Raw genomic sequence first — 16,119 nt, 5'->3', positions numbered from 1 at the left:
CTCTTTGAAATGGGGACAACAAGGGGTCAAATCCATCCAACAGATGCAAGATGCACCAATATTCCAGGGGAGAACAACACAAGGAGCAAGCACCAACAACTTCCTCTACCGCAAAAAGAGCTTTCTATCAAGTTGGAACATTTATGCTTAGACAACCATGGAAGAGTCCAAGAAGCCAGGGCCACAGCTGTTCTCAAGCTTTGGTTGTCAAGAATCAAGGGTCCCTATTGCCCAGGAATTACCTCCCCCCACCCCCACTCCAGAAATTGGTCACACAAGTACTATATGCCCGATGTCCGCAAGTACCACCTAGCAACCCCATTCCTTGCATGTTTAAATGGTAGGTCAACAGCAGGTGGCAGCGTCAAACCAGACGACTGGGCCCAGGACTGCTGTGCTAAACATTCTGCGCAGAAAACTCAGTACTGTTTCCTCCTCCCTTACTACAGCGTTTGCACAGTGAGGTCTGATCTACACACCAAGCAGAATGAGGGGAGGATGAGAAAGCAGAGCCCTGGGATGGCAGCATGATCTGTATTGCTGCAGGCAAAGTGCCAAACTGGACCGGGTACCATATTTTACAATATCCCACCCACCTACAGTGCAAAGAAAGAATGGTCTGCAAGTTTTAAAAAATAAACTCAACAAGGTACAGGCATAGGTAGTGCATTGGAGAAAACATTAAAAATATCAACACCACACACACACGAGAGAGAGAGAGAGAGAGAGAGAGAGAGAGAGAGAGAGAGAGAGAGAGAGAGACTGTCTACCAGGCCCTCAGATGTGGCAGTTAAGAGTTGATTTATCACAAGAATTGGAGTTAATGTTACTAAAAGCAGATAATAGCAAAAGCGCTGCAAACAGAGACGACTGCTTTGGCCCTTCTGTTTTTACTGGAAAATGTGAGTGCCATATAAAGAAATCCCAACTTTCATCTAAAGCTTTGCGCTGCTTGTGCTCTCAGACAGCCCAGAAGGGAAAAAAATGAATCCAAAGAAACAAACAAACAGTCCAGTCTATCATTCTCGGCATTCTACCAACTCATTCTGCTTCATGTGTAGACCAGGTCCAAATGATACAAAAGCAAGCTGTGCAGGAAGTTGACATCTGGATCGAGGCCTTGTCTTTTGAACGCCCCACCCCCTGCAATAATCTTGTTCTATAAATCCAGGATAAACACAAAAAGTACAGTGGAGCCAACATAATGTTATCTTGTCCATGAAATATTCCATTACTTCTTTTTTCAGCCTGTGGTTTTGTTTTGTTTTTCATTTTGCAAGGGAGGAGGAAAGGAGAGAGAAAAGGCTGTTCCATACTATTGTCCAGTCTAAAGAAGGGAATGTTCACAGCCAGACATGAAGGACAGGAAAGGATTCTTTGGTTGGAATTTTTCATGGCTATTCTAGTACATTAAAAGGGGGGGGGGAACCACACACACCCAAAACCAATGGGAATCCCCGCAAAGTGCATTTTAGTGTTGACCCTCTTCACAAAAATGGATCTGTGCCTGGGGTCTGTTGTACAGTAGACACGCTAGGGAGTTAAGACATCCCCAGTGATTTAGGATACTGTGTTGGGAGCAATGGACAATCCCCATTTCTCACCACCTTCTCTTTCTTATAAGCTGAATAATGCCCTTAACAGGAGATTGCATAATATGGCATAAGAACAAGCCTGAAAAACACACAAAACCAAACACCACCAAAAGGACAGGAGCACAGTACTGTTTCACTTCCCGGGGTGGGGAGATATGAGATGGCCACATCCTCCAAGGATGGCCAAGAACTCTTCAGGCTTTGCCACGAAACCTGCATTCGCCTTGCATGCCCTCCTTTCTCAGGTTGATCCTCGGGTGATTTTGGCAACCTGACCCAGCAAAGATGCTGAAGCAGTATCTTGCCAGACACCTCTGCAGGTCAAATCTATAGTGGAAGTGCTACAGCAGACAATGATCTTGGGACTCCTGCCACAGAATGCAGCGAAGAGACTGGCAACAACAATCTGCAGTGGAAATCTGAACTCTCCACTGCTCAAAAGTTACTCATGCTAGGGAGAGGTCCATGTTGTGAGCGTGATTTCTTGATCGTCCTAGACATGGGCTGTGGAAAGGGAACGTAAAAGTGCTGCTAGTGTGATGTTACATAGCTAAGAGGTAAAAAAAAGAGGGGCTATTTAAAATCTGAAAAGGTCCATGTTTATCTTCCATACTCAGGCACACCTAGTTTTCCTAATGCCAAGAGGTGGCGAAATAGAATTTTTACATGGAAAACAATGTGAAATTATCGAATCAAGAAGTTATGAAATGGGAACAAGCAGATCCACGAGGCACTCAGAATGGCACTGATAAAAGGAAGCTCGTGCAGATATAGAAGGAGACCCTTTGGTTTTGGGGCACTTTCTGCCAATGAAGAGGGATGGCGATCCATACAACTTGCTTCTGGAAAATCTTATCTCCCCATCTTGACAGACATCAGTTCATGGTTTCAAAATGTTGGAGGTTGGAGGGAAGGGGAGGTTTTTAAAATCTGTCCTTGCACAGCCTGCCCATTTTTAGTACTACTATTCCTCCTGCTAAGGGAAGAAGAGGTTTGTGTTTCGCATGACTGGGAAACAACAAGCGTTTTGATTCTCTGCCATTATAGCTACAGGGAAAATGTGTCTCTGTGTTAATGGAGCAGGCAGTATGACCTTCACGCTGGAAAGAGGGGGAGAAAACAAAAGAAAAAGAAAAATTCTCCACACTCCGCAGCACATTCAACATGAGGAACAGAAGTTATGGGGATTTCTGGAGTTCGGCACATTTAGATCTGAGTTGTCCGCCCCCCCCCCCCGAAAAGGCCAGGGTTTGGGAACCTGGTGCAGGGGGGGGGGACGACAAAAAAGATCAGCCACTTGCAATGAAAGGAAGAAGCTGCATCCTGAACCATCTGTCTCATGGAGGTAGCACCCAGCCTTGTACCACTTTCGGTAACCAGTCTGGAATGTCCAGTGTTTTTACGTATGTGCTGTGAGCCTTCTATTTCCATTCTTAGACGGGGTTCAGTTTCAAAACACAAGGATGTCAGAGTTCCTATTAGGAAAAATACTGCAGAGTTGCTCCCATGGAGGCTTCTGAGCTAACCAGTGTGATTTCAGAGCACTTTGGCACAAACAGTGCAAAAAATAAAACAAAACCCCACCACCCCAAACCAATCCCGTTCTCCCTGCACATGCAATGGCCAACAAAGCACACCTCTGCGTGTCGAACATACCTGGGATTTTACTCAGAAGTACCTGTGGCTAACTCCAGTGGTAGAAGATGCTCATACCAGGAGTGACTTAGCAGGCACATTCTTTGCCCCACCTCACTGCTTTCAAAGGGAATTCAAAGCCAAGGAAAAAATCCCAAGCCTTTCGTCTCCTTGTCAAAGCACCACGTGCCATTGCAAGAAGAGCCCAAAGGCTGCCAACCTTTCAAGTGCCTGGTTGTGTACAGCATGGCATACCGTCACTGCACAGGAGGCGGGGGACCATTGCAGGCGAAGCTCTTTTGAGCAGTGGACTGGTTGCTGGCAGAATCCAATCCAGTGAAAAGTCAAGACACACTCTCACACACAAGCAGCCCTGAATGTGGGTCCAGGAGCATAGGGTTGTTGGGGCCTAATAAAATACAAATTAAAGTGTGCTTTCAGTACATGGAATGAAGTCAAATAAATACATTGATTTTTTTTGTATATGTCTAAATACATTTTTATATATCCTACACCCAAAGCTTTATACATTTGGTTTCTTCTTTTTGTTCCTCTTTCCTCTTGTTTGGAATCAAAAAGAATTACTGGTAGGGTAGCAAAGGAGGAGAAAAAAAAATCACCACCTCTCCCTGACAAGCTAGTGCAGAGGCCTAAAAGGAAACCATCCTCCACCCCAAACCACCACCCCCCCCAGTTCCCACTCTGCTGCACTTGGATGGTCCACGGAAAGAGCCCTCATGCTGCAAGAGTCCAGGCAGAAGCCGACAGGTGCCAATGCGAGGCTGATGCTTCCATCCAACCTCCAAGAAGCTTGACTAACTTTTATCTAAAGAGAAAGAAAGAAAGAAGTAGAACATAGTATTATAAAGTAGCAGCCGAGCACTATGGATCTTATGCACAGGTGTTTCTAGCGCAGGTGCGCAATCCAAAGCAACTCCATGTCTCAGCTTGTAACCTTATCCTAGGGAGACTGCTCTGGTGCTTTACAGAGATGCATCTCTGCACTAAACAGTTATATATGAGCCAAAGACAAAACACAAACAATTATTTCCATTTGTCTGCTCCCTGAGGCTGCAAAAAGAACATGAGGTGTTGAGATAGAAGATACATCCACTGTATTAACTAACACTAATACAGGAGAGGTATAAAAGTGCCTATTGAGTTGTACAAATAGGAGGCTACAAAAATGTCTTAAGAATGAACAAATTACACTGGGCGGGGCAGGTCAGCTTGCAAATTATGACCATTGGAACATGGAAAAATAACTCTGAAACAAGCTATCAGCTGATCTTCTGTTGGCCCCTTAGAACTATGACATTATCAGTGGACTGAGTGCTGAGCAGCAAGGAAGGGAGCACCTCCTATACCATACAATCCACTAAGAGAAAGGTGCAAAATGTCAGCAAACCCAGGTATTGAATTAGAATGTTTTATAGCCAGCAACTTTTTCTGAAAATTCAGGAGCTGCAGTGAAAGCTCTAAAAACTTTTGCAAGAAAATTAACAACTGTTTCCCCTTGTATTTCTGTTTAGAAGATGCCCAGGGAATGGGGAAGGCATACCTGAGTGTTCATCTGTGGGGGCTGTTCCAGTCAGCCTTTGTTGAAGAAGAGTAGCATAGTTCTCCTCCACTTCCTGGAAGATACAACCCATCACACATGTGATCTGTGACTCACTTGCAGAAAGGCAATCAGATCAGACTCACTGAAACTGTGACTGGCCAAGTTCTGGAACAGATTCAGTCCTCCATCACTGAGAACTCCAGTGATGAGAGAACCTCTCCTATTCTTTCAAGCTATTACTTGTTTTCTCTCCTGATATGGAAAAAGTCTTGCAGGTTTGGCAGCAGCTGAAAGCAGCAGCCCATCAAGGACAGAAGGGCAATGCCTCAGAAGCGAGCAACACCATTTTTACACCACAGGAACACCTCTCATCCCAATTTAGCATCTCTTTGGAAATGGCCTGTCTGCCTTCTGTATATCTTCCTGAAGCAACTCTCACACAATCATTACTGTGCTAGCAAAACTCTGCACTTTCTAGCATCTTGAAGGTGAAAAGTCACTGAGCACATTTCCCAGATGGAGAAGAGACACAGGAGGACTCTCAAGTCAAATCCCATGTTGCATTTTCACATGTCCACCTCACGCTACATGAAAATTCCTGTCTTATTCAGAAAGACCACATTCCTAGTAATCTGTGAGCAGAGTATCTCTGAGCCACAGTGCAAAGTGAGCAGAAGTCTCACTTATAAATACATGTGTACATCCTATGCCCATGGCATCACTCACAGGAGCAATCCTGTGCATGGAAAAATTAAATATATTAATTGCTCCACCTTATCGATCTGTGGTGCAGCAGGAAGCCAAGCCTAAGTCTGATGAAGCAAAGGCTGAATTCCCTCATCACAGGAGTCTATCTTGTAATGTTTTGTCTTTATTCAGGTTGGTGCCAGGATAAAAAACAGATTGTAGAGGAAAAGCCCTTAAACCCTTATTTTATTTATTTCATAATATGTATACACCACTTGATTATTTAAAAAATCTCAACGCGATTTACAAAGAAAACTGTGCTTCATATTGGATTAGCACATGATGCACAATGCTCTTTGGTTTCTTGGGACTGTTAAAAAGTTGCAAGAGCCATACTGTTAGTTGTAAGGAACTGGCCTGCCTCTGGCAGCATTGCCCTAGTCCTGGTTCTGTCATATAACAACCAGCCCTTCTTCCCAAGGTGCTGCATTGTCTTCACCACAACTTTTCCCCTACTTTGATTCCTGTACTTTCATTTCACTGTGGCCAAATCCCCAGCTTGCCAACTTTAGATCTAAAGTGTCCCTGTCTCTCTTTCAGCCTCTAAGATACAGAGAAGTTCTCACCTGAAACTGTGGCTTTTGACACAATCATTTCAGTAAATGGAAACTGATCTTAGCCTCTAGATTTTCTGCTTCACCCCCCGCCTCCTTGCTGCCTGAGCTTCTGAATGATCCTTCACAATACTGGATCCTAAAATCACTCTTTCCCTTCATTCACATTCCCCACATGAAGCCTTCTCTTTCTCCAGGATTACCTTAAGGTTTTCATTTATTTCCCTTTGAAAAATTCAACTGAACTGAACTCTCCAGGTCTTGGAACTTAGGGTACAAAACTCACCACCAATCTCTATTTGAAAAGCTACAGTGAAAATCAGTGAAGAAAATAAAACCCATACAAATCCTCAGCATGCCTTGTTCCCCAGGAAGCTTTTTCGTTCCCAATTCCCCACTTTCTACACACGTTTTTAGAAAAAAGAAATTCAGCCAAATTTACACAAGAACACACTGTACCTTTAAGTGTTCAAGGTTAGCTTCTATCTTCTGGATGTAATGCATTATCAGGGCACAAGACTCCACAGAGAAGGGAGGCCTTAGTACATCTGAGCAGGATTCCTTAGCAGCTTCCCAGTGGGAGGCCATTAATTCCTCTGCAAATGCCAAGCTTCCTTCGTCTGTCCGGTTGTCTTGCAGAGATGGTGGTGGTTGGTGGGCAGAGTCCATTGTGCTGTTGCCTGCAGTGCACTGTAGAACCAGCGAAGTTACCTCCTCATCTGTGGAGCTCTCCTGTACTGTGCCATATCCGTCAAGGATCAAATAATTTCCTGTGAAGACAACATCTTAACACTAATGCTTCCAGATAAGAGCAGCTCATCTAAGATGGTAGCAACAATATGTGCCTGCCCCTAACACCTGTGCATGCTATGCAAGTATGAAATTGGTGTAACCTTAGCAAAAAATGTCAAGGTGCATTCAGTACGTGACTGGACTCAAGCCTCTCTGGAAGTTCTTCTCCCTAATCTCAGATGCTTTGGGTTAAACTGTGGTGAAACAGGAATTCATGGTAAGAAAGCTACCCCATCTTTCCTGTGGTTTCTGACACAAACCTGGATTTATGAATATGAACCCTCTGCAGAATTCTTCTGCCAAAGTCAGTATTTGCAGTCAAGAACAAATCATTTTATGTTTTGTGAAGGTAGGTAGAGGTGCTCACACACTTGCCACCTTACAAATTTCTTCCATGGAACACTGCCCTTGAATGGTTGATGATGTGGGGCCCCTGCCACCCCCGAAAAAAGAACTGATGTACTGGGAGGTGTCTTCCCACAGGATTTTTAGGTTAAGGTTATATGCATTCTCACAACCAGTGAGATACAGTGGATGCACACATCTTCCTTCACAATGATATGTGCCATCAGAACTGACGTTTTAAGAGCTCTGCCCAAATTATAGCAATATTTCATTTCAGCCTTACACATCAGTGGGATTTACTCACCTGAGATCCGCAACTGCACCTCTTCTTCCTCCTTCCTTTCTGCTACTTCACCCTCTGATTGGTTCTCATCGCTGTGGGCTTCACGAGCATCAAAAAAGTGCTCTCCACCATCCTCAGAACCTATCACTTCAGGCTCGGTGGTTGGGGCATCTGGGTTTGTGCTCAAAGGGTCCATTAACTGACTGCTGTTGGACACAGTGTCCCCTGGTTGTATTAATTCGCTTGAAGTCCGATGACTGCAACAAGGTCCAAAATTATTTGTTCCCATGCCAGAGGGTGTCCTACTGGCCCCTGAAAGGGATGTCTTGTCATTGTCCGAGTACTGTAGTCCTCTCTGGACACAACTCTCCACTTGGGTCCTCTGACAAATTGTCCTATGCCTGGCAATACGCTGCCAGCCTTCGGGAGACTCCTTTTCAGACATGCCCAGCTGCTCCATTAGCAATTTCTTCAATAAGCCCACTGTAAGGGAACATAAAATCATCACAGATCTTGCAGGTCATCTCCTGCGACTGAAATTAACCTGCGCACATAAATGTTATGTTAAAGACTGGTGCTCTTGAGAAGGCACGAACTCAGCAGCCAGCTCCTTTTCTCTTTTTAGAGAAGGTGAAATATATAAGACATGTCAGGAGACAATAATCCAAAGACTGGCATATTATCTGAATGCAGTCATGTGCACCTCTATGTCAAGGCAACAGCTGCCAGCTCCTCCACAAATCTCATCCCATTTACCAGCCTAGGTAGAGTGGTACTTTTCTGAGACACCTGGAGCACAGCAGCCATATCCCTTGCCTTTCATTTGTTCTCATGCTCTAGGCCTGGTTTAATTAGAAAGCACGTTTTGGTGGTTGAGCCTCACCTTCCTGACACCTCTCTAAGACATAAGGCATGGTTGGGTAGGCAAAAGATTATCCCATCATTTATCCCTGAGTGTGTATATCTTGACCAACTGGCTATCTAGGAAGTGGAAAAAATTACCTGGTGCTTTTAAAGAACACAAAGCTTTTTTTAACAGGAAGCACCCTCCCTGTGGAATGCCCTCCCTTCAGATGTCAAGGAGATAAAGAATTACACAACTTTTAGAAGAGATCTGAAGGCAGCTCAGTATCAGGAGGTTTTTAACACTTGATGTTTACATTATGTTTTTAGACATGCTGTAAGACAAACTGTAATAATATAATATAATATAATATAATATAATATAATATAATATAATATAATATAATATAATGTAATGTAATGTAATGTAATGTAATGTAATGTAATGTAATGTAATGTAATGTAATGTAATATTATAATTAGCACCACCAATTCACCAGCCTAATGATGGTACCAAAGAACCATTTTGTTTTAAAAGGTATTTTACAAAAACACACAACCAGCCAGCACCTAGCTCTTTTCTGTCATATTTGGCTCTCTCTCGCATGATGTTTCTACTAAAAAGGGGTAGGTGATGCTCATTTAGCTCAAGAGGCAATGGACAGCAGTTGAGTACCATCAAATCCACCATTCACTTACTCTTGGGCCCCACACATCCTCAGCTACTTACAATTTCTTAGTGCATCCAATGCCCATCGTTCTTCTGAACTTTGGAACAAGTGCTCTGGACTTGTGTGGCTGTAGTGCTCAGAGGACTCTTTGATCAGCAACTCTGCTGCTGGTTTTTTTCCAAACTGCCTGTCTGCCTCCAGGAGCTCCTCCTCTTCCAGCTTCTCAGACATTGCTGCTGAAGGAGACTGAACCTTTGCCATCAGAGGAGACTCCAGTCCCATATCTTTATCTAACAAACAAACCACCAAATTAAATGCAAATTCAAAACTGCTTTAAATACGGTACCTCATTTAATTAAATTTCTATCACTCTTAGCCTATAGGTTTAGGAAGGCTATTACCAAAATACAAAAACTGCTATTAAATATGCTAAATGTATGCATGCTTTTAGTTCTGGGGATGGGGAAAGAAGACAATAAAGTATAAACGTATACAGTACATTTGGCTATTAAGAAACACAAAACTGGAAGGAACAGGGGCGTAGCAAGGGGGCGAGGGGGGCGGTCCGCCCTGGGTTCCATAATGGAGGGGGTGACAAATTATCAAGGAACAATTTTTTTTAAAAAAAATGCCTGCTCCGAAGGTCTTATCTTACTATACTAGGGATTATATAGCTATATATGAACTTTCACGCATATGACCCTCCTCCACCAAAATAGCTGTTCACTTGGCTGTTTTCCTATGTCATGAAGGCTGAAATTTCAGTTCAGAGAACACTTACTGTTCCCAACCCTAACCCTGTGGAAAGCCATCTAATTAGACTTTAATTTGATTTTGAGATGTTTTTAGGAGGTAATTTAATTATTGTTTGATTTTATACCAATGTTATGTATCTGATGTTAGCCACTCTGAGCCCGACTTCGGCCAGGGAGGGTGGGATATAAATAAATGTTTTTTATTATTATTACTTGTTATTATTCCTTTGTAAGAAAATATGAAATAACATAAAACCATTTTTGCGGGGGGGGGGCGCGAGATCAATGGGGGTGTTGACAAGAATTTTCCGCACTGGGTACCACCTGACCATCCATGCCTCGGGGGGGGGACAATTTTTTTTGCCCCCGGGTACCAATTTACCTTGCTACGCCCCTGGGAAGGAATAAATGGACCGTGGCTCAAAAGTGACCTTTGTGCCATGTGTGCATCTAACACTTGAAACACAATTCACAATAAATAAAACCTTGGATTTCCCAGAAACATTAACAGTATAAAGGTAACTCATGCCACTGTGGTGGGACCCAGTACCAAGCATGCAACTTTTACCTGGACTCTGCATGCTGCTATCAGGAGTAGCTTGCTCTTCCTTCAATTTCTGCTGGTCTTCCTCCTCATGATCTTCCCTGCAAACCAAAGAGAGAAAACAAATCAACCACATAAAAAGTGGTATCACCACCCACAACTTCTTTCTTTCTTTCTTTCTTTTAGAACCTGCCCAGTTATAATGTATGGAGTTTGAAAAGCAATACTAAAACCAGGGTGTGTGTGCCTGTGTGTATGTACACAAGCAAACACACAACTTACTCGCATGGGCCAGACGGCGGAAATGGAATTACGCTTCTACCTCTTCCAACTTTCACTGTTCCTGCCATCCGTGCTATGAGGTCCTGCCACCTGTAGATAAGTAAAAAAAGAACTAGTGTAAAACATGATGCCCAAGAAAAAGAAGTGTGCCGAGTTTTAGCAAAACTGCTAAATGATTCTTCATGCACTTCTTCCTCTCCTCTTTCTAATACACAGGGACAAGAGGTTTCAGTGCTGCTCACAACTCTTCCAAGCTATCATTTCAGTTTGCCCCTGTCTGCCTAAATTTACCTTTGCCAGTTCCTTGCATACATTTTTTCCCCTTCTCTTGGGGTTGGTGTGAATAGAAGCAATACATGACTGTTCAGTATGGGGAGAGGAAAAAACTGCTTAGAAACAAGAAGCCTTGTCTCTGTGATGGTCGAGTAACTACAGTAAGATTGCACAGGGACTCTGTCACAATCACACAAACCCACAAAAAGAAAGTCTTTATTGCCAGAGCACATGCTGCTTTGCTGTACATGCACTCAGTCATCAAAAAGAAAAAAAAAGTGGCTACTGGATGAGGGCTGAAGGGACCCAGAGCAGGGAGGGAAGCTGATGTGAGAAATCCCAGCAGCAGAGCACTGAAAAGGGGGAAATTGGTGACAAAGCACGGCATGTAACTATTCTGGTTTCCCTAAATGTTTAAGGTACGCGCAATGACAAAAAATGGATAAAAACTAACTGATCCTGCCACATCTATCAGTGGACATCCAGAAACTAAACACCAAAGCTCTAAGAAATGTACAAATGCAGCAATGGGAGGAAGAGAAAGAAAGAAAGAAAGAAAGAAAGAAAGAAAGAAAGAAAGAAAGAAAGAGGTTAAGAGAAATCAGGAAAGACAACCCCTGGCAAAGGAGAAATAAGTTGTTCTGTCCCACCTTCAGCATCCCATTTACATTTTTATTTATTTATTTAAAAAAATAATCTGCTAAGAAGCAAGCAACTACTGCTTCCATGCCGGCTACAGAGAAGCTCCACAATGTGCAGTCTGCTTGGAAAATGCAGACTACTTCTAGCAATGTAACATTTTACGGAGGAAAACTAGTCACATTATTTGGCAGCTGATGAATAAAGAGTTTATGCTAAACACCAGAAAACATTGCAACCTATTAAATATACAGAGAATCACCGCAGAAACTATCCCCAAACATACGCCTCTAACTCCTGCACTTAGAGCTTAATAGCCCATTTGAGATTCCACACAGACAAAACTTGTCAGGCTGCTGAGATCTTTAGGTACACAGAAGAAGTCATTTTAATTACACATTGCCTGTAGAAAAGACAGACTTGAAGATTTCTCTTTCTGCAGCAAACTTTTCAAATTTATAATTAATGCTCCTCACACCTTTTCAGAACATTTGCAGTGTGCACAGGAAGATAATGCAGAGTGCACCTTCTAAAATCTAAGTCCTCTGTTACAGTCACCAAGTATGTCTAGTGTGCAAGAGCAACTGCTAAATATGCCATTCAGGATTAACTATTGAGTGGGAAGAAACATTATCAATTAGGGAAAGAAATTCAAAGCACATCCCAAGACATGCAACACAAAAGGCCCATTTGGGCCTCTTGAATGAATAATGTAAATCTCGGGAATAACCTGTAGGACCTCTATCAGGAGAGATGGGGGAGTGCAACCCTGCTGGTCTCCTTGGCAGCTCAACAACTTTTGATGCCACTGCTCATTGTATTCTTCTGGAGTGACTCAGGGAGGCAGCAGGAGTTGGAGGTATTTCATTATAGTGGTTCTACCACTCCTAAATGCAGGGTCACTACGAGAAAGAGGTACTAGAAGGTTGTTGCTTGTCCTCATGGCTTTTGGGCTGTGGGAATGCACATGGGTCCATTCTATCTCCTATGCTATTTAGCATCTATATGAAACCACTGAAAGTTGTCATCTGGGGATTTCAAGCACAATGCGATTGGTATGCTCATGACACACAGCTCTATCTCTCCATCCCATCTGAATCAGGAGAGGCTGTGCAGGTGTTGGACTGAAGGCAGTGAATGGCTGGATGGAGGATTATAAACTGAGGCTGAATTCGGGTAAGATGGATGTGACGTAGGTGGATGGTTCCTGTGTCCGGGAATTAGGTGTACAACCTGTCCTGAGAGAAGATGCACTCCCCCTGAAGGAACAGCTCCATAGCCTGGCAGTACCCCTGGATTCCAACTTGTCATTTGTTACTCAAGTGTCACTCAAGTGTGGCTAGGAGAGCTAAGACTGATTTGCCAGCTGCAGCTTTCCCTAGATCTGGATAACCTGCCCTCCGTTGTCCATTCTCTGGTGCCCTCCTACTTGGACTACAGTAAACAGATGTGCGTTCGGCTGCCCTTGAAGACAGTCCAATGGGAGCAGCAAGTTTAGAATGCAGCTACTAGGCTGGGTAGGTTGATGGACCATGTGTCACCGGTTCTGAAAGCTCTGCACTGGCTGCAAGTGAGCTACTGGGCCAAATTCAATGTGATATTCCTAGCATATTCAAATCCAATCCAATCCATATAAATCCCTAAATGGCTGGGGACCAAAGTACCAATGTTAGAAACTGAGATATGAAAGCTAGGAGCTAAATAGCACCTTAAACTTACCGGTAGGTTATGGGTGCTGCAACAGAGTGTCTAGGCACGCTTTTTTATAACAAGAATACAAAGCTGAAAATGAATGAACTGCAGCTAAAATGTTATGTTCATTTTTTACATGGTCTAGTCCTCATTTGAAGACTGCAAAAAAACAAAGCCATACTTTCCCTGCCCGCCCCCCTAATATTCTTATGAGGGTCCCTTCTCCAGTCTTCAGAGAGTGGCTGGAAGTCAGGAGGCTGAAAAAGGTCTTCCTTTTCTTCCAGCAGTGGCAGTTTTAATCTGAAATCTTAGGCGCAGTACTGCACCCAGAGCACAGAAACTACTTGCATTAATGGAATTCCCTGTCACAAAACATACCTAGAACAATGGGAGCTTCAAACACTGCAAAATACCTAAAATATTTGGGAAATTACTAACCATCATCTTGGACCAAATGATCGGCATGTGAGGCTTTGTTGCCAGTGACCGCTGAGAGGAACTTTTTAGCAGCACTTCCCCACTTGTGGAATGCCCACCCTTGTGATATGTGTCTATTTCCTTGACAGCTGAAATACACTGTTCTTGGTACCCCTGAGATCACTGGTTAAATTGTGTTTAGTAGAAGGGGTTTTTGTTTTGTTTTTTTTGTAATGTTTTGCCATTGCTGCTTCTGCTGCCCTGGGCTTGTCCAGGAGGAAGGCCAGGATAAAAATAAAAGAAATAATAATAAAACAAGTAACATGGGAAAGAAAACTCTGAAAGCAAAGCTGTGGCTTGTTGACATAACTGTTCTGCAATGTTAGTTCCCCCTCTACCCTTGGGATTTGCTTCAAAGGTGTTAATTAGTGGCTGAAAGAGCAGTCCTCTGTGAAAACAGGATTTGAGTCAGGAGAAAGGAGCCTTGTAAATAATAGCTAAGCTATCATCTCTCATGCTACACAGAGGTGAGTTCAGTAACAGAAAGTATGAGAAAGTATTCAATTAGAGAAGCTGGCAGCAACCTCCCACTCACCCACCCCAACCACATTATAGGCTGCTTTGTATGGTACTGTCAGGCGGATGGAATGTAATTGACATAGCATTCAATACATGGTGGTGATTTCAGTTACTTAAATTTGCTTCAGGAAATATATTTGATAATAACAGAGTTAGGCTTTTAAAATGTATATAAATATGCGCTTGGAAAATTGTACTGTAATATAATGGATTCTTCTGGGAAGATTACAGTAAAATAAGGAGAGAGTGTATAATTCACTGAAAGCAAACAACGACTAGGGAATTACCAAAGATGAGGAGCAAAATGAATGAGATGCCCTCAAATTCCCCATGTCTTAAAGACAGTATGGGTGTGTGGGTGGGTGTGGGTGTGTGTGTATGTATGTATGTATTTAAATCAGTATGGCATAGCCACTTCTGGAATCCATGACCTTCTAAACAAACTCTTAATTAAAACACCATGCAGAAGGAGGAAATGACAATTTTCTGCTATGCAAGACTTGAGGACTATTAAAACAAACAGCAAGAGGTTTGGATCACTGCCAACTCCCTGAAGCTGACAAATTTGCTAAGAGTCTCTCTTAGCTGTAGCAGTTTTAAAGAAAAGGTGGGGACATGCCAAGAGTTCAAAATTTCTATAAGCAGCCTAGACTACTTTTGCCCAGAAAAAAGCTGTTCCTGTTAACCTTGCATAATTTACTGCAGGGCATAAAATGCAGCAGAAACAGCAAATTGGGCAGTTTCATCAAGACTTCTAGCTCAAAGAGTATACCCTGCTTTTGAGTCAATTGAGACAGAAATCCTAGAAGACCACAAAGGAAGAAGATGGCATTTATATTAGCTCATTTCTTTTAGGAAAAAAGAAACAGGTTGTCCAACATTATATCTCACTGAAAGCTAGCATCACATCTCTCTATTTGAATCATTACTAAATGCTACCAGCTACAAGGTCTTCAACCATCTACGTTTGGAGGTGTTGCTGACTTAAGCTTACAACCAAGGCCAGCTCTACAGATGGGTAAGCTATGTAGGCTCCAATGCAGCAGACCAGTTGAATATGCCCCATTCTTCCTAGCTGGAGAGGAGGAGTTTAGAGCATTAACCCAGAGGCTGTAAAGAGGGGGAAATCAGGAATTCTAAAAGCAACTATACTACTTTGAGTGGGAAGTTGCTTCATAGATCTGGAACACAAGATGTATCTCCCTCCTTTGAAAATGATAAGCACACTGCATTGGCGATGACTGCCAAGCCCACTTACACAGTCTTTTCAGAAACCGTCTGTGCCACCAATTCATATATCTGGGCTCCATTCTCTGACATGGAGATGACAAAGAAGGCTTTGTTATCTGAGGGGAAATACAGAACACGTTAAATCTGATAGCATCTTGTCTTGTTTTGTTTTACCTAGAAATCAGGAGGCATGTACTGTAGCTAGGGCTGGGGAGGAGAAATCTCACAAAGAACTGCATGAATACAGGATGGGATTTCATTTCTAGTGCTCAAAAATTGATGGTAGAACAAGGTTACTGCTCCCCATATTGACTTCTTGAATTACCCAACAAGAAATATTACTGGAGTGTCTGCTCTGTTCAAATCTGCAGGATGGTTATACACTGAGTGCACACTGGTGTTTAATCCAACTATGTAATTTCCAACAAAAACAGTAAGACCGTAAGTGTTGGCTGGCCATACTTTCGGCCAGTCATTCCATTTGAACAGAGACTGTTCCTCCTGGTATGAACAAAGCAGACACACTCTAAACCAACTGATGAACAATAATAAGTTGCATATAAGTTGCAGTCATGCACCCTAAATTAATGCAATTAACAAGTGAATCTAGGACCCAGGGGAGTCATGTTTCTAGAAAGTATGATAAACTGGACAGTAAGTTGGGCTTGCAACTGGAAGAATG

The 16,119-nt window shown here is 42.9% G+C and overlaps 1 protein-coding gene across 3 annotated transcripts in view; it reads right to left on the bottom strand.

Moving 5' to 3' along the window:
* Window positions 1-3,702: 3,702 nt before the first annotated feature.
* ARHGEF12 (Rho guanine nucleotide exchange factor 12) overlaps window positions 3,703-16,119 on the bottom strand; it is an 82,208-nt gene continuing 69,791 nt past the window's right edge. For all 3 annotated transcript variants that reach the window (XM_033171709.1, XM_033171707.1, XM_033171710.1), the window contains 8 exons: window positions 15,466-15,553; window positions 10,608-10,697; window positions 10,350-10,426; window positions 9,086-9,316; window positions 7,534-7,995; window positions 6,552-6,862; window positions 4,792-4,864; window positions 3,703-4,056 (listed from right to left, as the gene is read on the bottom strand). In XM_033171709.1, coding sequence (XP_033027600.1) covers window positions 4,046-4,056; window positions 4,792-4,864; window positions 6,552-6,862; window positions 7,534-7,995; window positions 9,086-9,316; window positions 10,350-10,426; window positions 10,608-10,697; window positions 15,466-15,553 — 1,343 coding nt within the window. In that variant the 3' untranslated portion in view covers window positions 3,703-4,045. The remainder of the gene's footprint in view (window positions 4,057-4,791; window positions 4,865-6,551; window positions 6,863-7,533; window positions 7,996-9,085; window positions 9,317-10,349; window positions 10,427-10,607; window positions 10,698-15,465; window positions 15,554-16,119) is intronic.

The sequence above is a fragment of the Lacerta agilis genome, chromosome 15 (assembly GCF_009819535.1).
Source record: "Lacerta agilis isolate rLacAgi1 chromosome 15, rLacAgi1.pri, whole genome shotgun sequence".
NCBI lineage: Eukaryota > Metazoa > Chordata > Lepidosauria > Squamata > Lacertidae > Lacerta > Lacerta agilis.
The sequence above is the reverse complement of the archived record's forward strand: the minus strand, read 5'-3'. Positions and strand labels throughout refer to the sequence as shown.